The 22202-nt window shown below is 35.3% G+C and overlaps 1 protein-coding gene across 1 annotated transcript in view; it reads left to right on the top strand.

Annotated features, from left to right (window-relative positions):
• The window catches only part of DST (dystonin), a 575913-nt gene that overhangs the window by 88824 nt on the left and 464887 nt on the right, over window positions 1–22202 (top strand). Inside the window, 1 exon segment of the mRNA XM_031964703.1 lies at window positions 3143–3331. Within this exon segment, the coding sequence (XP_031820563.1) occupies window positions 3143–3331 (189 nt within the window).

Below are 22202 nucleotides of genomic sequence, written 5' to 3' on the forward strand. Positions count from 1 at the left end.
CCCTCTTTAACTTAGGAGATGGTTTTTGAAAGCTGTGGCAGCCAAAAAAATCATCACGTGATCCTCTAATGAAGAGCTTCTTTAAATTTAGTCCAACTGATGCTCAGACTCTAAATATAAGGATAGCCTCTTATAAATCAATGTTGGAAACTTTTTAAGTTTAGGTAAAACCCTCCAGTACTTATATTCCCTAGTTTTGGCCTTCAGATATTCAGGACCACCTGTAGTGATGTAGTCATTCAGTCTTTATCAAATGCAGAAGTTTCTACACACTCCAAAATGAAGAGGTATAGGAAAAGGATTGCAAATCATTTTTTATCTAAAGTAATAATTTCTTGAACCAGCTACCCCCAGCAAAAGAACTCTGGGAAATGAGTATGAACTACCACATAGACTTCCCAGTCCCTCTATTTTTGTCTACCTGCATTTTTTATTTCCTTTACAGGTTAATTGTACACGATTTCAAAGTCTGATTCTTTTTGTACAGCAAAATAACTGTATGGACATGTATACATATGTTGTATTTAACTTATACTTTAACATATTTAACATGTATTAGCCAACCTGTCATCTGGGAGAGGGGGTGGGGAGGAAGGAGGGGAAAAATTGGAACAAAAGGTTTTGCAGTTGTCAATGCTGAAAAATTACCTATGCATATATTTTTAAATAAAAACCTATAATAAAAAATTTAAAAAAATAAAATAATAAATTCTTTTAAAAATTATTTTAGCAAATGCTAAAGCCATTTGTCAGAGCCAACCTTGTAAATGGATAAAATAAGCAGCATCCTGTATGTTGTTATTTCAGAGGTTGTCTGAATGTATGTTCCTCACTTCTACCTCTTACACCCAGAGTTGTGTCTGAAATTCCATTAGTTGATATATTCCTTTGCCTTAAGATGAATGTTAAAATACCAAGTGCTCTTGAAAGTCACAAATTTAACTTTGCCAAGCTTTTAAATTATTTTTCATTTAATCTAAGTTTTTCATGCTTAATTTGAAGTAGAAAATATACCATCCAGTAAAAATATACAAAAATTACAGCATATCTTACCATATGCAACTTTTAACCTACAAAATCGATGGATTCTATTTATGTTATTGAATAATCTAACATCACAATAAAAACCAGAAACAATTAAGACTTTGTTTTTTTCTTTGCAGATAGATAAAATACGTCCAAAATACAAATTTTTATCCACCATAAGTTCTTAATTTAGGGTCTCTGAACTTTAAAAAAAGTATGACTTTCAATATAACTGTTTTCTTTGTAAAGAAAATATATTTTATTCTATATATTTAAAAACATTATTTTTATAGGGTCCGTAGGCTATACCAGATTGCTAATGGAGTCCTTCACATTGAAAAAGTTAAGAACCTGTGATATATACAGTGAGCACTTTCCTTATAATGAAGACTCAAGTAAATTGAGTAAATGGACAGCCTCAGAATAATGTGGTATTATATTCAGTTATGTGGGAGTCTTAACACAGACTAAAGAACCTAGAACGAGGAAACATAGCTCACAACAATAGTAAAACAGGCCAAATTTATTGAAGGCAGATACAAAATGAAGGACAATCAAGGAGAATGGCTGAAGCAGGTTACATCTGCTGGACTTCAGGGTGTTGACCCCCAAACAATCAAAGTGTATTTTTATAGGGTTCAAATCTAAGTTTAGCAGGACCAGACATTAAAAGAAGGAAACAAAATATCCATGTTAGGGGACTAGTATTAATTGTGTATATGGGGAAGACTTTTAGGGAAGTGAAGGATAATATTCAAATAGAGTTGATATTTAAACTTCACAGTGTCAGGTACAAGGGAAAAAGACACTTTGACTCAACATGACTGCCAGTTATATTCTGACAGAATGACTGGAGTTTTTGAGTTTCCAGGTTTTCCACTATGAGGTTACAGTTTACCTTATAATGGGTAACAAATTTAAGTACTAAATGGAAAAAAATATTACTGGTAAATAATTTCATTTTTGAAATTTATCTTTCTATAATTGATTAGAAAAACTATGCTGATTTGCTAAAATAAGCAAGAAGTAGTTTGTTTTTTCTTTTTTATCACTTCTCTAAAGAATGTATACCAGAACATTTATATAGTGAGTTAACAAGGAGTTGCTACAATCACACTAAATAAAATAGTATTTATTATAAAGCATTATGGGTGACATATGATTTGCTACATGTTATCTTAAAAAAGATAACATGTTACATTTGACATTTATTTTTGGCTGCTGTTGGTATCATGTATTTTAAGAAATACAATATTAAAAAACTTGAGAGCAGCTAGCTGATACAGTGGATAGAGGACTGGTCATAGAATTAGGAGGATCTGAGTTCAAATCCAGTCTCAGACACTCGACACTTACTATCTGTGTGACCTTGGGCAAGTCACATAACCTCAATTGCCTCACCTCCCCCCTCCTCCCCAAAAAAGCCTTGAAAATACTCATGGGTTAAAAAAAAGTTTTATGAAAACTAATAATTTGTCAGCCTTTTATACACTGATATGAGAAAATTTATGGTGGTGAGTTGGCACTATTAAAAAGAAGAAAAGTCAAGAGAACCTCTGGTCCCTTCTAGGTAAATTATGGGCAATTAGGTTCAAATCTAGTTTCCAACATTTACTAACTATATAACTTTGGGCAAGTCTCTTAATCCTGGTTTCCTCATCTTTAAAATGAGTTGGATAAAAAAAAAGGCAAACCATTCTAGTATCTTTACCAAGAAAACTCGGTGGGGTCCTGAAGAGTCAGACATGACTGTAAAATGGCTGAACAACAGGATTAATAAACAAGATCATCCTGTGCATTGAAACTTCTTTTAATAAGATCACTTTAAGTTTTGCATTTGATCCTCACAACAAAGCTGTGAGGTATCATCCCCAACTTATAGATGAGGGGCACACAGCTAGTAAATATATGAGGTGACATTTGAATTCAGATCTTCCTGATTCCAATCTGGCACTTATCCATTGTACCACTAGGGTTACTTCTTAGATGACTATTTTGGAAATAGAAACCTGTTTGTTAAGTCTGAATGATTACTTCTATGGATTTTTATTTAACTCTTCTCTGGCAATTTTCACATTAATAATACACATGTGGGATTTTTATTTTGGGGCCACAGGGATTTAGAGCAAGTCCTCGTCATGCCAGAAGAAGGGCAGCAGCCCGCCTAGAAGAAACTGAACCTTTAGCAGAAGTACATCATCAGAGTGAACAAGAAGCTTCAGTGAGAAAAAGAAAGCTCAAGAAAAACAGTCGAGTTCAGCCAGAATTTTACCACTCCGTTCAAGTTCCCTCAACTAGAAAACCTGTAAGTATAAATCATCTTTTAAGAAAATGTGAAATTCACTTATCTAGTCATGCCTTGTTTTTACTTAGAACATTTAAAAATAATGTCAGGCATGGTCACAGTTTAGCAAAACGTGCCTAGTGATAATGAGTTTGTTTCCTTGTAGGTTTCGGATTTGGGAAATTTCTATGTTTTTATTTGGCATTTCATAAAGGTGGTAAATTAAAAAAATTAAAGGTTTTTTTTTTTTGTGGTTTAGTACAGGTTTTATTATTATCATCATTCATTAATCCTGCTAACCCAGAGGTGTATCATTGATTTTGATAACTAAATAATCTTAAATAATAAAAATAGCATTGACCTAAAGTGATCATGTACACAGTTTACTAGGGTTTGAGTCACAGTGTCATTTTTTTCCAAAGAAAGGAAGGATTTATATCCATTGGAGAGGGGAAAAAAACAGGCAGCTGGAAAAATTGTCATTCTGAATCTAGTTTCCTCTCTTTTGCATTCCCTCCCCTGATCCCCCCCATAGCCATATAAACCAGCAACGCAAAGTAATTAATTCTCAAGCTTAGTCACTCTAAGTCACTTAGATCTTTCATAAACTCTATAAGTTTATAAGATTTAATAATAGTTTGTATTTGTAAATGTACTTGTAATAGGAACTTAGACATTTTTGATAATTTAAAAGCTTTGGTTAGAGAGACAGAATTGATAGAGCTAGCCTTAGAATCAGGAAGACTCAGATTCCAGTCCTAATTCTGACATATGCTGGCTCTGTGACCAAAGTGATTTGTGGGCAATCACTTAACCCCTCCCTATCTTATGGTTTTTAGAATGTGGTCCACCTAAGATCAGTAAGAGGGCTCTTGAGATCAAAATTATTTCCATAATAATAATAAATTATTACTTGCCTATTGAAATATTTTTTCCCTTTCCAACTAAGTATCTTTGTAAGGCAGGGTTTTCCTTATACATTTCAAGCAAAATAATATTACACAGTACATTGAAGACAAAAGCAAACACGAGATTTAAGTTGTCTTCCATCAAGTCAAACATTAAAGAATTTTGCAAAAATACATAAAATAATACACTTTTGTCATAAATTCTTTTTTGGAAAAGATATTTTTTTAATAAAACATATATCAAAATATAATTGATTTCATTCATTCATTCATTTATTTAGTAAACACTTTTTAAATTATCTGTTTTAATGTTTAATACAAGATGATGTATGGGTTGATAATGTGAGATAGCAATAGGTATCCAGGGGTGTGTTGATTTAACAGCTACCTCTCTGGGGAGAAAAAGTTATCAGGACACATTTCTAAGTTTGATCTGCATTATTAATATTTTATCTATCACTTTCTTAAGGCAAGACAGCTCACAAAACAAAGCTCTGATTTGTAGCATTTGTGGATTTCTGAGATGTAAATATTCACAATGAAAATTTTAATAATGGGGCAGAGCTGAAGAATTGGCCCTTGCACATCTCTAGGTCATATATAACCCACATAAACAATAAGTCTTTGAGATCCTCAGTATATTTTAAGAGATGATAATATGAGATATCAATAGATATCCAGGGGTATGTTTATTTAACAGCTAGCTTTCTGGAGGGAAAAAGTTCTCAGGACACATTTCTAAGTTTGACCTACATTATTAACATTTTATCTATCACTTTCTTAAGGCAAGACAACCCACAAAACAAATAAAGCTCTGATTTATAGCATTTGTGGATTTCTGAGATAAATATTCACATCGAAAATTTTAATAATGGGGCAAAGCTGAAAAACTGGCTCTTGCACATCCCTGGGTCACCCACATAAACAAAAGCTCTTTGAGGTCCTCAATACATTTTAAGTGTATAAAGGATCCTGATCCCACAATGTTTGAGAATCTTTGTTTTAAACAACTCTCTAAGACTGTCAATAGTAGAAAAGGCATTTGTCTATAGTAAAAGAGGGGAGTTTTCTTACCAGGGAGCTCCCTGTATCAGTGAAATCATAAATTTAGCCTTATCCCAATTTTTAGTTGAACAATCAAGATATCCTGTACCCACTAGGGATTCCGGGAATTTCTTTGGAGTCCCTTCAGTCTTTAGACCTTTAAGCTTTTTATGAACTGCTTAGCTTGTTGAGCTTATAGCCATGAGCATTAGTCTCAAGTGTCATTATAAAGTTTGTGCCTGTTGCCAAAGATGCCTGGCATCCTGCTGATTTCTGCCTGGAGTGCTCTCTCCTGTTGACTGCTGAATTGCAGTCTAGTATATCTGCCCATCTACTAGACAAAATTCAAACTAAAGTTAGGCTTAGGACAAAGAATCAGAGAGAATGCCTTCACAAAAGCTAATTTACCATTACATCCGTCTGAGAAAGTTTGAAAAATTATAGGCTTTTATTCCACAAACAAGTAGATAAATGCTTCATTTCCTTCTGGGGCTTCCTTGTCTTGGGTGTGGCTCTATTGAATTATCTTTCAGAAAAAATCTTTCTCAGCTGAAAGGAACTATATTGTCAAGAAGCAGTCAGTTCCTTCCTATGCTGTGTGATATAGAGAAAATAGGCCCGTATTTTTAATCCTGCTACTATTCCTTACTCCCCATCAGACCTTACACAGGTTACTTTCCTCTCTGGGACTTGTCTGTAAAATGAAGGAGTTGAATTAGATGACCTCTAAGACTGCTTCCTGCTCTCAATCTTTTGATCCTAAGAGCAGGGAGCTCTCCACAAAGTAGAATCCCAGGGAGAGCAGGATGTAGAATGAAAGCCATCAGTGAGGCATTATCCTCCATTGTACAAAAAATATCCTTTGATAATACTATCCCTTATTTTGTCTTTCTACTCTAGTGATTCAAAATACAGTTTTAAAAGGAAATTTTCACTGCCACCTAGAGTCTTTTGATTTCCTTTTCATCAAGATGCAGCCAGTTACTCATACTATCTACCACTTAGTAAAGGTGAAAGAAAGGGCATGGGGTTTATGTCAGTAGAGGACCTGCAGTGATTTTGAACATCCCTGCACCAAAAGGTCTTGGGAGGCCTTATATATAGATGTTCTAAACCTTTAATGTGTGTGTCATAAACCTCTTTGGAAATCTGGGGAAACCTCTAGACTGCTTCTCAAAATATATATTTTTTAAAGTTCATAATGAAAGGAAATGATAATTTTTAGTCAGTAGTTAGTGAAAATAAAGTTTCAAGTTTGTGGATCCCCCTGAAATCTATCTATAGTTCTTTATTAATGTACCAAAGTTAAGAACATTTACCCATTGTATTGTACCTGGATTTAGGCCATGAAGTTTAGGAGTACTGTAATCACCAATTAATCGAAAAGTATTTATTCAGTGGTTATGGCATGATGAAAAGAACTCCCCTTTGGGCTCAAGTTTAAGGGACTCTGGTTTCTCAAGGCTTCCTTGCCAGCTATTGGCAAGGCTATACCATCCTGCCTGCAAACCTAGCTCCAAGGCTGTTGTGGGTCAAACTCCTGGGTTCCATAAGGCTCACCTCTGGCACAAACTGAGAAAGATGAACAACACAGAACAGAAACAAATGCATTGTCATCCCCTACTCTTCTCATATCTCAAGCTCTCTTCTGCCCTGGTCTATTTTTTAGAGCTGGAGCCAGGGCAAAAGAGAGAGAGCAGGGGAAAAGAACTTTTATTGGTTCATGGAACCCATTCTTTGAGTGAACCCTAATCTTTACTCTCTGGATGCAGTAGATAAAAGTGATCCAAAGAGAGTTGGAAAGGATATATCCTCATCTCTTAGCACAAAACTTGGCAAAAAGCAAGCATTTAGTAAGTGCTCATTCATTCATACATCTCTCCATCCATCTATCCTTCCAATCTATTCATTCATTCAAAGACTTCTTGGATGAACAATTATTACTAATGGCTTTCCAATTTTTAGTTCAGATGTGAATTTATCTAGATTGATATCTCATGGTTCTATGCTGGATTATATTAGATCCAGTTAATGCCTGTGAGAGCCTTTTTTGTGCAAATAAGATAATATTTTGCCAGGAACTTTCTTAGGTCTCATTTCCCTCAACTGTAAAATGAGGCAGGCAGTTGAATTAACTGATTTCTGAGGTCCCTTCCACCTTTAGATTTATGGTCTTATGGCACTGTGCATGACTATAAGGTACTCTATAAATGTGAGTAATTATTATTATTTATCTTATGTGCACACAGCGTACACAAGCAAAGCTAAAACAAAAAGGTGACAGGATACATTTGGAGTAGGAAAAACACTGAAGTTGAGACTTTGAGGCAAAATAAAAATGAATCATCTGTGGTGACTCAGATTTCTATGAGAAGAGAGTTTACATTAGAGACTCAACATTTGTAGTGGTGAAGTTGGGGCCCAAGATGTAAATGATTTATCTGATAATGGCTCAGCTTAGAAAATGTAAAAGGATGTTGGTAAAACGGGGGAAGCATCAGAAGATCTGACAATGCATTTTCAGCTCTTTTATGCTTTGTATATCCTCTTAATGAAGGGGCTATGGTTTGCAAAGAACTCGTCATATTTTTGTTTCTGTGGCTGCATGTATCTCTTTGTTCTTTGTGTATTCAGTTGGGCTATCAGGAAATTCATAATTTATACTTTAGATGTACTCACTGACATTTATAATGGATGTGGTCTATTATAAACTCAATAAAAAATAAGCATATGGATAATTGAATCCCTTTTGGGAGTTAAATATTCAAGCAAGCTAATTTTTGTTGTTGTTTTCTGATTTTTAGTTGTGTTCATCTCTTAATGACCCTACTTGGAATTTTCTTAGCAAAGATACTGGAATAGTTTGCTATTTCCTTCTTCAGCTCATTTTACAGATGAGGAAACTGAAGCTAACAGGGTTAAGTGGCTTGCTTAGAGTAACACAGCTAATAAAGGTCTGAGATCATATTTGAACTCAGGAAGATGAGTCTTCCTAACTCCAGACCTAGTATTCTCTACATATTGTTTTACCTGACTGTCCTAATATTTATTGAGCTCCTAATTTATGCAAGATATTAAGTTAAATGTTTTGGTGTACATATGAAGGAATAAGATGCTATCTCTTCCATAAGGGAGCTTATAATCTAGCAGAGGATGACACACATGTAAAGAGATATAATGTAAAGAGATGTAACACAAGGATTAATGTGACATCTGTTGTATGAGAAATATGAGTCATGGACACTAGAGAAAAAAGATACAAGTTGGTTTTGGCTGGTGGAGATCATGCTGACAGTGACATTTAAGTGGAAACTTGAATAATGGATAAGACTTGGTCTAGAGGAAAAATGAAAGGACATTCCAGGTAATGGGAAGATTATGTGAAAAAAAGTAATGGAAGTAAAAAGAAAGGCACAAGGTATGTTCAGGGAATGGCATATAGTTTAATTTAATTAGAGTATAAGTGTAAAGAAATGAAAATGTTTCCTTTAATGGTTCTCTACCACCTCTAGAATAGACTACCAAACTTTTTTTAAAAACAACTTATGAATAAAAAGTCAAATTTTCTTTTTAAAATATTTCCTTTTTTAACTTAATGATATTTTATTTTTCTCCAATTACACATAAAGTCTTCAATATTCATTTTTGTAAGATTTTGAGTTGCAATTTTTCTTCTCCCTCCTTCCCATATCTCTGCTATCCTCAAGAAGTGAACAATTTGATATAGGTTATACATATACAATTATTTAAAATATTTTATATTAATTACGTTGTGAAAGAAAAATGAGAACAAATGGGAAAACCATGAGAAAGAAAAAGCAAACACAAAAAGGTGAAAATGCTATGTTTTGATTCACATTCATACTTCTTTCTCTAGATGGGGATGGCATTTTCTATCCCAAGTCTATTGGAATTGTCTTGGATCACTGTATTACTGAGAAGAGCTAAGTCCATTGTAGTTGACCATCACGTAATCTTGCTGTTATGTGTATAGTTCTCCTAGTTCTGCTCATTTCACTCAGCATCAGTTCGTGTAATTCTTTCTAGGCTTTTATATTCATATACCATAATTTGTTTAGCCATTCCTCAATGGATGGGCATTAACTCAATTTCCAATTCCTTGCCACCATAAAAAGAGCTTCTACAACAGAATACCAAACTAGTTTGATATTCAAGAAATCTGAGACTAGACAATGAACAAATATATAATCATTGAAAGTTTCTGAGCAGGAGAGTGACATGGTCAAACTGTACTTTAGGGTCAAAGAAACTGAACAATTACAAGAGATCTGAACAAAGGCTTCACTCAGAGGCAAGTAGATGGTGAAGTGGTTAAAGTCCTGGACCTCAGATCAAGAAGACCTGAATTCAAATGTGGTCTCAGTTGCTCAATATCTGTGTGATTCTGGGCAAGTCTGCCTCAGTTTCTCTGTTTGTAAAATGGGGATAATCATAACATCTATCTCCTTGAATTAATGTGAGAGTGAAATAAGAAAATACTTGTAAAATGCTTAGCACAGTGCTTGGTACATTTTTATTGTTCATTCATTTCAGTTGTTTCTGACTGAAATCATTTGGGGTTTTCTTTTTTCTTTTCTTTTTTAAATAATAGCATTTTATTTTCAAAATATATGCAAAAATAGTTTTCAATATTTATCCTTGCAAAACCTTGCATGTTGTATCTTGCTTTCTAGAGTCCCCAAGTTGGGTTGACAAAGTATACCATGCTTTCTAGAGCCCCCATACCAGGGTGATTAAAATATACTGTATTAGTGGAGAAGTGATGAGGTGGGACTCCTAAGGATGGTGGAAATATGGAGTCCGTTTATTCCCAGTTCTTCCCCTTTTATATATCCTAATGCTCTTATGTAACCAAAAATAACACTGGGAATGTGCTAAGTATATACTGACCACATGGGACCACATATTGCTATTGTATGTAGTTTGCTACCTGGTATCACTCTTCCCACTGATATCACTCTGCTTCAATCACAACATAGGTTGTCACTGTCCCCTGACTTCTCAGGAAGGTTGAGAGCCCTTAGGGAAGATGGGGAGCCAAACCAGACACTGTCAGCTGGTTCCCTCTGGGCTGAAGGGTCTTATACCTCACCCAGAGTTACCCCACTGTTTGTGGCCATATATAGTTGTGTTCCCCCACTCCTCTATACAATAAGTAATCCAATATATGTTAAAGTTCAGTTCTTTTAAGGATATTTCCACAATTATCATGCTGCACAAGAAAAATCACATGAAAAAGGGAAAAAATGAGAAGGAAAACAAAAAGTAAGCAAACAACAACAAAAAGGTGAAAATACTATGTTGTGATTCCACATTCAACTCCGCAGTGCTCTCTCTGGAGGCAGACGGCTCTCTCCATCACAAGACCATTGGAATTGGACTGAATCATTTCATTGTTGAAAAGATTTACATCCATCAGAAGTGATCATCACATAATCTTGTTGTTGCTATGTACAATGATCTCCTGGTTCTACTCATTTCATCTTAGCATCAGTTCATGTAAGGCTCTCCAGATCTCTCTAAAATCATCCTCCTGACTATTTCCTACAGAACAATAATATTCCACAATATTCATGTACCATAACTTATTCAGCCATTCTCCAATCGATGGGCATCCACTCAGTTTCTAGTTCCTTGGCACAACAAAAGAGGCTATGACAAACATTTTGCACATGTGGGTCCCTTTATGATCTTTTTGGGATATGGACACTGTAGAGACACTGCTGCTTCAAAGGGTATGCACAGTTTGATACTCCTTTGGACATAATTCCAAATAGCTCTCCAGAATTGTTGCATTTGTTCACAACTCCATCATCAATGTATTAGTATCCCAGTTTTTCCCACATCCTCTACAACATTTATCATTATCTTTTCCAGTCATCTTAGCCAATCTGAGAGAAATGAAGTATTACCTCAAAGCTGTTTCAATTTGCATTTATCTAATCATAATGATTTAGGGAATTTTTTCATATGACTATAGATGACATAGTCATATTTGAAAATAGCTTATATTCATTCATATTCATGTGATATGTGCTGAGCCTCAAATCAATGAGTCAATCATCAAGGATATATTAAATACTTACTATATGACAGACATTGTGTTAAGTGCTAGAGATAAAAAAGACTCTAGGAGCTCACAATTCTTTTTCTTAATATTCATTTTAAAAATTGAGTTCCTGATGCTAAGTGAAGTGAACAAAACTAAGAGAACATTGTACACAGCAACAAGATTATATGATGATCAGTTCTGATGGATGTGACTCTTTTCAACAGTGAGATGATTCAGATCACTTTCAATGGTCTTGTCATAGAGAGAGCCATCTGCTCCCATAGAGAGGACTATGGGGAATGAGTGTGGATCACAACATAGTATTTTTACTTAAAAAACAAAACAAAACAAAACTATTGTTTGCTTGCACTTTGTTTTCTTTCTCATTTTTTTCCTTTTTGATCTGATTTTTTCTTGCACAGCATGATAATTCTGGAAATATATATAAAAGAACTGCACATGTTTAACATATCCTGGATTACTTGCTGTCTAGAGGAGGGGGCGGAAAAGGAAAGGAAGGAGGAGAAAAAAGGGAAGAAAAAATCTGGAACACAAGGTTTTGCAAGGGTGAATATTGAAAACTATGCATATGTTTTGAAAATAAAAAAAGTTTTAAATAAAAAAACAAAAAAAAAAAAAGAAAATTGTATGTGTAATTATGAAAAAATAATAGAATATTTAAAAATTTTTAAAAATAAAAAAATTGAGTTCCACATTCTCTCCTTCCCCCCAGCCCTTTTCCTCTCATTGAGAATGCAAGCTACATGACATCCCTTATTATCTATGAAGTCATGAAAATATGTTTCTATATTAACCATATTGGGGGGTGGGAAGCAAGAAAAATGAAACAATTATGCTTCAATTTCACTCAGAGTTCATTAATTCTTTCTCTGGAGGTAGATAGCATTTTTCATCATGAGTCCTTAGGGATTATCTTGAATTATTTTATTAATCAGAATAGCTGCACAGTTGATCAATGCAAAAATGGTGCAATGAATAGAACATTGGCCCTGAACTCAAGAGGATCTGAATACAAATCTAGTCTATGACATTTAACACTTCCTAGTTGTATTATCCTGAGCAAGTCACTTAACCCCAGTTGCTCCAAGGGGGGGAAACAAACAAGTGTATCTTTGTATATAGTTGTACAATAATATTGTATAGTTATTGCTAATGTGTACAGCGTTCTCCTGATTCTGTTTGCTTCACTTTGTATCAATTCATTTAAGTCTTTTCAGGATTTTCTGAAACCATTCAGCTCATCATTTATTATATTAAAATAATATTCTACCACAGTCATATACCACAACTTGTTCAATTCCCTAGTTGATAGGTATCTCTCAATTTCCATTTTTTTTACCTCCACAAAAATGGCTGCTATAAATATTTTGGTACCTGTAGGTCCTTTCCCTTTTCCTTTGATCTCTTTGGATACAGAGTTAGGATGTTGCTGAGTTAGGATATGAACAGTTTGACAACCCTGTGGACATAGTTCCAATTGTTCTTTTTTTAATGGAAGAGACAACATTAAAATGTCTATGTACATATGAGATCTATACAAAGTAGATGGAAGGAAATCTTTGATGAAAGAGGAGAGAGAAAAAGAGAGAAATAGCCAGTAAAGAGAGACAGAGACACAGAGAGACACAGAGAGACAGAAACAGAACCAGGGACAGAGACAGAGACAGAGGGACAGAGACAGAGAGAGAAAGAGAGAGACCGCACTTGGAAAAGCCTCCTTCCAATAAAAACATGGGTTTTGAGTTGTTTAAAGAAAAGTAAGGAAGCCAGGAGGGAGAGAAGAAAAGGGAGAACATATAGGGATAGCCATTAAATAAACAGTCAGGAGATGATGTGTTCTGTTCAAGGAATATCAAAAATGCAATGTTGCTGGATCATAAAACATGTAGGGGGAAAGTAAAGTACAAGAAAATTGGAAAGATATTTAGTATGTTGAAATTATTTAAAACCTTACTTCTTTAGTATTGCAAAATATATGCTTTCATTAACTTGGGTATTCCCTCAGCCATTGCAATTCATATTTCTCCATAAATTAGCAGACAGTTAAGATAAATTTGCATTGATGCCTTTAAAAATATATCATAATCATTTTCTGATATACCCCTCCCTTCAAATGAACCTTCCATTGTGACAAAGAAAAACAGAAAAGCAAAAACAGTTGCTATAATTTCCTCATGTCATAGTTAAAAAGTTTTCTTTTTCATATGCCTATTTTTTTTGGTAGACAATTTCATGAACTTCTGTGGCCAAAATTCTTAGAATCTGGGGCTCATCTTCACAGTACATTGACATGTGAAGCGTTGACACTATTTGCCAGATTTTGAATTTCATTGGCATAGCTGCTGAGAAACATATATCAAGGAGGCATCAGATAACAACTACAGTGGTTTTCAAACTATAGAGCTGAAACTAGAAATGACCCTTAGGAACTTATCAGATGTCAAAGTTTTTGCCTTTATGATTTTTTGAGTAATATACCTGGATTTTAAGAAAATTTTAAAATAGATAAGTAGATTCATTTCAAAATAAGATTATTTAGAGATAGCTTTCACCATTCATTTTTGTAAGATTTTTACCTTCCAATTTTTTTCTTTTTTCCTCCATTACCTCCCCTTCCCAAAACAGCAATAAATATGATATAAGTTATGCATGTAGAATCACTTTAAACATATTTCCATATTAGTCATTTTATGAAAGAAAAATTAGAAAGAGAAAAACCATGAAAAAGAAAAAGCAAACCAAAAAAAGGTAAAAATAATACGAATCAATCACAATCCTCTCTTTGGATACAGATAGCATTTTCCTTCCCAAGTCTATTTTAGCTATCATTTTTAATCTAACTTGATAGAGATAAGTAGTCTAATTTTTTTCCTGTCCTTTGACTCCCTCTGCTGGACATACTGATGAATAGTAAAATTACATGAAGGAAGGCTGCATTCATTCGCTCCTTAAAAAGAAGAGAATCAATATTTTAATTTTTGTTTTTATTGTTGTTGAGTCAGTTCAATCATGTTCAGTTCTCTGTGACTCTATTGGAGTTTTCTTGGCAAAGATACTTGAGTGTTTTTCCATTTCCTTTTCTAACTCTTTTTACAGATGAGGAATTGAGGCAATAGATTAAGTGACTTGCCTAGAGTCACTGACAGACCAGATTTGGAACTCATATTCTCACTCTGGGCTGTGCCCTCTATCCACTGAGCCACCTCATTGTCAACATTTTTGTATCATCTATAAATAATTATATATTGAATATATATATATAACTATGGCACACATATACTACACACATACATACATATACACATATTTATAAATATATGTATATCTGTCTCTATATATGAATATATATTTACTAGATCTGTTATTTCAAGGAGAAGAAACTCCTTGGAACAATGCAATTCAGCACCTACTCTACAATTTATAGTGTAAGAGCATGTCACCTAGAACCCCCAAAAGTTAAGTAATTTGCTTGATTTCACAAAACATGTGTCAGAGGCAGAATATGAACCTGGATTTTTGAAGTCAGTTACTTACTTCTTATTTCAGATTGCCTTTCATAATGTTATGTTTTCCTCCCTCAATATGACATTTATGGCAACAAATTTAAAATATCATGCCAGCAAAGGCATTTATTGTTTATAACCAGGCAACCCAGAAAACATGGCTCAAAGACCCTCTGAAGATTGCCTCTCTTTAAAGGTGTTATGGTATAGGGATTTAGTTTTATGTGGTGAGACATAACCTGTCTTCCCCTTAGATAAGTGAAAAGGTACTGTTGGTTTCTTTATGTATCTTCTGTCCCAGTTCCTGTAAAGAAGCTAGCCCTTGAAAGCTGGGGAGATGAGTATGGATGGTACTATTAGTAGAGAATAATTTGCCTCCATGTCAAATGCTCACATTGATTTTCCAAGATGTTGCATTAAAAGAGTATGGTTAGGTAGGATAAGCAATAACTCAAATAAATTTTGTTTATGCTGGAGGCATTATTGCTCCAGCAATATTTTATGCAGGCCCTAAATCATTTTATTCCTTAAAGAAACCTTTGATTTTATTGGTCATGCCCATGAAATTCTCACTCAATGAATGGGAAATACCAATAAGAACTCTCATCAAAGAATACTGTTAATTTTCAGATTAAGAACTATGCCTAAAAATAATGGTTTGGACATGTATACTTATTTTGTATTTAATTTATACTCTAATATAGTTAACATCTACTGGTCATCCTGCCATCTAGGGGAGGGGGTGGGGGGAAGGAAGGGAAAAGTTGGAACAAAAGGTTTGGCAATTTAATGCTGTAAAATTACCCATGCATATAACTTGGAGATAAAAAGCTATTAAAAAAAAAAAAAAAACCTATGCCTAATGGACTTTACTAAGATTCTTGAGTTTAGGACATTAAGGAAAGCACATGAGTTTCCCAGTAACTAGAAAACTATCCAGAGATAGTCCATCGAGGAAACATCTTCTGTCATTGTAGAATAAAACGGTGACCTGCAACTTATGGGCAGCTGGGTGATGCAGTCGATAAAGCACTGGACTTGGAATCAGGAAAATTCATCTTCCTGAGTTCAAATCTGGACTCGGATACTTACTAGGTGTGTAAAGCTGGGCAAATCACTTCACCCTATTTGCCTCAATTTCCTCATCTGTTAAATGAGCTAGAGAAGGAAATGACAAACCATTCTTTGTTTATTTTTGCCAAAGAAACCCCAAATAGGGCCATAAAGATTTGGACACAACAGAAACAACTGGTTGACTAAGCCCACACCATCTTTTAGAACTTAGGAGTTCTAGCATTTATTTGTAAATAGTTGTTTGGAACTTTGACTTAATATGGCTATGGAAACTTTATTGTTTCCCAGGCCAATCCTGATTTCTTTAACCTAAAACAGGACTTCTTAACTTTTTTTGTATGTCATGGATCTCTTTGGAAGTCTGGTAAAGTCTGTGAACCACTTTTCAAAATAACATTTTTAAATGCATAAATAAAACAAATGGGATTATAAAGGAAAGCAATTATATTGAAAAAGATATAATTTATTCCTAGCTAAGTTTAGTGATCCCTTGAAATCTATTCATAAATCTCAGGTTAAGATACCCTTGACTGAGAATGTACCAGAAGCTTCTACATTTATTATTGATGACTTTGTTTCTATGGGAAAATACATTATGAATTCTGACTTCAGCATTTCAAGGACAACTCTCTGGCCTCCTTGGCAGCACAGTTCTTGGCAGTCATTCAACATGGGGAATGGAGTACACAGGCAACTAAAAGCCTTAGTCTTTTTTATAATAATTACTTTTAAGGCAGTTCTTTTTTTTGAGGGTTTTGATCTGACCACAAAAAGTGAGTAATTAGGGACTCATAATAAATGTTTGCCCACAGTCAGGGCTGGGACTAACCATTTCCTACACTATCCTACCCTCAGGTTATAGCTGAGATCATACAGATTTGCTCTGATATGTAGGTAGACCCTGGTAGATCTTGTTATATGCTACATAAGCGTTGCCTAGATGGTACAGTCCCAGGTGGGACTGTTAGGTGGGAGGCACAGCCCATTGCATAACCTGTATCTTGTTCACTCCATTGGTCATGTAGCATCTGGTGAAATTTCTAACTTTTTAAGATATCTTATGTTACTTCCATGTAAAATTGATGACTCAGCCTCATTTCTTGGGCCTAAAAGCCAAAGAACAACTTCATGCAAACTCTTAGTGGGAGGATTCCCATGGGTTTTGTCAGATGTACTTTGTGTTCCTTCCATAGGAAAAAAATGAATCTCCTGGGACCATGCTAATGGAGTACTTCTGTTCATATCTCTCAGTAGCACAGGTACAAATGCCCAAGGCAAAACTTTGGCCCAAAGGTCCTCTCTGGTAATACTTGTGTCAGTTTGGATAGAAACACCACTCAGGATCAAAGGGCTTGCATGTCAATCCTGATGCTGTTCCTTGGATCCATGTTGGGCACATCATTTGACAGAAAATCAGACTTTTAGTGTTGGAAGGAAATTTAACTAGTCTTTTATTCCCATGCCCCTATTCTACAGATGAGGAAACCAAAGCTAGAATGGTAAAGTGATTTACCCAAGATCACACAGCACATTTCCTCTTATCTATTAAATGAGAAGATTGTACTAGCTGTTTCTAAGGCTCCTTCTAATCTCAAATCCTTTCCCCCGCCCCTGTCTCACAGAAGAGAATCTAGGAATGGAGCCAAGGGAGGGTTTCTTGCACAGCACAAGTCATAAATGTACATTATACTGTGGGCCAAATCTGTTACTGGCATGAGGAGAAATTGGGCTTTGCCTGGACTACTGACATCCTGAGGGGAGGATGGTAAACTTCCTCCCCAAAGGATGCATTTTCTCCTTACTGTGAAAACCAGCCTTGTACCTTTAAAGGTATTCTTGGTCCTCTGAAATCCTGTACCACCATATGGCCATATGGGATAGCTGCCACATTTTTCCTGGAGTTATTTTTCTGCCAGTATCTTCTTCCCTGGATGAGAGCAAGACCTTTCTCTCATTCAGACTCTCCTTGGTGCCACAGCCACCCCTCCCCTCTATTTTTTTCCAGGTGAAAAAATTCAGTTTTTACTGTGTACATAAGAGAACTCAGCAGGATGAAGTTTAGGTACCCCTCCCCTTCCCTTCCTTGCCCACTTCCCTACTACAGGGCTTCCTTTTCACCTCGGGAACCCTTTCCTCCCCTCCTTAGTTTTGTTTTTGCATCTCAGAGACCTTCTGCTTAACTTGATTCCAATTTATAATAGTATCTCATTTCAAGGAGTTTCACATTGTTGATTATTTCTTTTTTTTCTATCAAGATGCTTTTAGATAATCTGCTTAGTTTGAAGTTTGCTGGAGTTTAGGGAAGGTTAGGAAACACCCTTAAAATCATGGCTGGGTAATTTTCTTTGCCTTTCCTGCTTACTTAATTAAGTACTCTCCTCCCCACTCCACCCCTTTCCTTTTCAATTATAAGAACAGACCATTTGGTAGAAATCCTTTATTTGAATAACTCTAGCAAACATCTCTTGAGAGTGGATTTGTACTTACTCTCAAACTGTAATTTTTACTGAATTAAATGGGTGAATAAAGAGTTGAGGGGGCAAAAGAGGAAACATTTGTTTTCTTTCCCCCTTCAGAATTGTGAAGCACTAACGAAAAAGGAGAAAGAGATTTGTTATATTAGTGTGCACACTGGTTTAGGACTAGAGCTCAAATTTAGGGCCCTAGTTTCCTCATCTGTTAAATAAGGCAAGAAGGGGCTATCAGGTCTCTTTCTGCTCTAAATCTTGTTCTTCAGTCATTTCTGACTCTTTATGACTTCATTTGGGTTTTCCTTGGCAAATATAATGAAGATGTTTGTCATTTCCTTCTCCAGATTGTTGCAAAGATGAATAAACTAAGTGATTTGCTGAAGGTCACACAGCTAATAAATGGCTGAAGCCAGATCTGAATTCATGATGATGAGTCCTCCTGATTCCAAGTCCAATACTATATCTATTGTACTGTCTAGCTACCATTGCAGATCAGCATCTTTTCAGCAACTTATGCATTTAGACGTTTACTTAGAGAACTAAAATCTTAAGTGATTTCCCAGGACCTTATGGTCCTGCATATGTCTGAGGTGGATCTTGAACCCAGGTCTCCCAGACTTTGAGACTAAGTCTCTATATACTACTTCAGCTTAAGGTCAGCGGAGAAAAGACATTATCGAATTGGGCCCAGGCTTTAGAAGTAGGTGTATATTGCTGTTCTTTAAGTTTCAGTTGCTTTTAATTCACACTTTTAAAATATTTTTTCCTTTTTTTCTTTCTTTCTCCATATCTCTCTTCTTGCTTCCTGTCTCTCTTTTTTCTTTTTTAAAAAACAAGTTTACTATTAACACAGTTTCTTAGGATTTGCTATTTGTACCTTTGAACACATGTTTTTGGGAGCACTGAAAGGCTGTTTTTTTCTGAGCTCACTGAATTTGTGAATTTCAAAGCAGTATTGCTCTTCCCAGAAGACTGTAATAAAGTTATTTTAAGAGGTAGTTGCCACAGGCTTCCCTTGGTTTTCTGTTAGTATTTCTTTCCCTTAATCTCTAGCTTATATCCTTGGTGGCAATTTAAGTTCTCTCCCTCTTTTTCTGTTCTCAATGGAAGAGAAAGAGCAGCTGGTGACTGGTTTCTGTTGCCGATTATAACAGCCTTTTTGGGCATGATCCTATCTGACAGCTGGAAGGGATGCTGGAGGTCATGTAGTCCAACCAGTCTCCTAATGTAGGAGTCCTGACAGATGGTCACTCAACCTTAAACATTTCCAGTGATGGACAATTCATGACATTCTGAGATAATGGAGAACCAACTCTGGAGATTGGTTTTATGTGCAGAAAGAAAATGTCCCTTGCTAGGTTTGTCTTATATATGTGAAAATAGTAAAACAAGCAAGTAATCAAAACCCTAGAAAAACAAAACAAAAAAAAATAAAGTATTTTAAAATAACAATAATAATAATTTCATAAAGTTGCTAGTATCTCAGAAGTTTCCTTCCAGCTCTCCTGTTCTGGGAATATGCTTTCTGAGGTGGAAATATGCTATAATTGGTGGGACACTGAAACTGAGGTAGAGATGAGGAATCAGTCCCCATTTCATTTACTTGCTACCTATGTGACTGTGGCCAAATCCCTTGTCTTCTTTTAGTTTTCTTGTCTGTGAAATGAAAGGGTTCACCCCCCTACTCCAGATCTGTGAACCTCTCATCTATGATATTTTGTGCCCTGCCATATTAGGACAAGAGTACTTGAGTATTGCTGTATTTTGGGGACACACATCTCCTATATACTGAGAAATTTGGCTTCTCTTCACCTTCTTCCACCCCTACCTATTGTATGACACTACAAGAAGTATCTTCTCACATTTCCTTCAATCCTCATCTAATGAATGATTCTGTGATGAAGCATACTGGGTAACACCAGAGTTACTATGCAGGGCAAACCCAAAGTGTATAATCAGATGTTTTCCAATTATGGAAAACTTGCAGGATAATAGTTCTGATATAAAATATTATAATTCTTCCTTTTTATCTCATCTTTGATTTTTTCTTCTAATACCCAGGTATTTTCTAGCTTTCTGTAGCTAGGTAGTCCAGTGGGTAGAATACTGTACTTACAATCAGGAAGACCTGGGTTCAAATTTGGCTTCAGACATGTATTAGCTGTGTGATGCTAGACAGATCACAACCTTTGTTTGTCTCATTTTTAAAAAGGGGGTAATAATATCACCTATCTCCCAGAATTGTTGTGAGAATCAAGGAAGATGGTAATTATAAAGTTCTTAGCATTGTGACTGGCACATAATATGCTCTACATAAATGGTAACTATTATTATCACTATCATTATTACTATTTACTATTATTGTTATTAGTATAATTCCTATTATTATTATTACTATCCAACTTTAGATACTTACTGGCTGTGTGATCCTGGACAAGGAATTTAATATTTACTTGCCTCGTTTTCCTCTTTTGTAAGATGAAGTGAGATAATATTTGTAAATCACCTAGTACAGTCCCTAGCACATTATAGGCTCTAAATAAATGCTTATTCCAGTCTCTCCATTCCTTCATACTTAATCTAGATTCTCTCCTTTCTTCTGCATACATCCATAGCCATTGTAGCAGGTGGCTTCCTTCCTAATTCTCTAACATGAAAGTATATTGCATCAAAGATTGAAGGCTAGCTTTGGGGTATATTATCCATCTCATAAGAAGAAAAAAAATGGTTATGGAAGTGGAGGAGAAGAGATCTCCTAACTATTAATAGCACAAAGGATGCTTCCAATCCTTTACAAAGTAGATAGAGGACATCTTAGAGTTTCTAGACCAATTCAGATTATTCATGACCTGTCCTCCTTGGGACAGCTTGGACTTCATTGCATTATGTTTGACAGGACTGGCTACTGGTTGGTCTGATAGGAGATAGCCTTGATCAGACAGTATAGAGATAAAAATATATTTTTAGGATTAGTCCTACATCTATTTTTGGTGTGAAGTTGACTCACTTGTGATTTATTGACTCTGGAAGGGGTAAGGGACCATAGTAGAATATTCCACTTCCTTCCAGGGTCTGAGACAGCACAAACTCTTCTTGGAACAGAAAATTACCCCATTTATTGGATCAATTATTTTATGTCAAAGAAAAAGAGGACACTATGAGGATAAGAAATTGTCTTTCTTTTTGCTTAGCTCAGGTACTGGCAAACAGGAAATGCTTTATGAATACTTTTTTTTATTCATTAAAGACCAAAAATTTTCCCATCTGTAATGACTTACTGTGAATAAATGGCATCAAACCTTATCTTCATTCCTGGAGAAAGTTGTGGCATTTTGATTATGCATTTGTAGTTCAATATGACACTGGGATCAATACTTTCTTTTTTGTTTATTTTTACCTTGCGCCCATATTCTAGGCTCTATTCAGGCATGACCCTACCTATCACCATGGATAAAGAACTGTTGACAGTAGTCCCTTCCCTAAGCATCCCTACTCTCATCTGTTCTCATAGCCCACCTTGTGGCCATTCGTTTCTGACTCTTGAAATTCAACTTCTAAGCAACCAAGAATTGCAGATCTCAGCTATAGTGGATTCAAGGGACTGTAGATTTTGTTAACTGTTTTCATGCCAAGACAGCAAATGTTGATTTAACCCTGTATCTATCCAGTTATAATAAGAATACCCATAGTGAATGATATTCACTACAGTCCAGAGAGGTGACCTAGAAGATGCTGCCTAAGTCCAAGAAGGGAGAAGCATTGTAAAATATCCACCCTGAACATAATCCTTTCCTCCCT

Source organism: Sarcophilus harrisii, chromosome 4 (assembly GCF_902635505.1).
Source record: "Sarcophilus harrisii chromosome 4, mSarHar1.11, whole genome shotgun sequence".
NCBI lineage: Eukaryota > Metazoa > Chordata > Mammalia > Dasyuromorphia > Dasyuridae > Sarcophilus > Sarcophilus harrisii.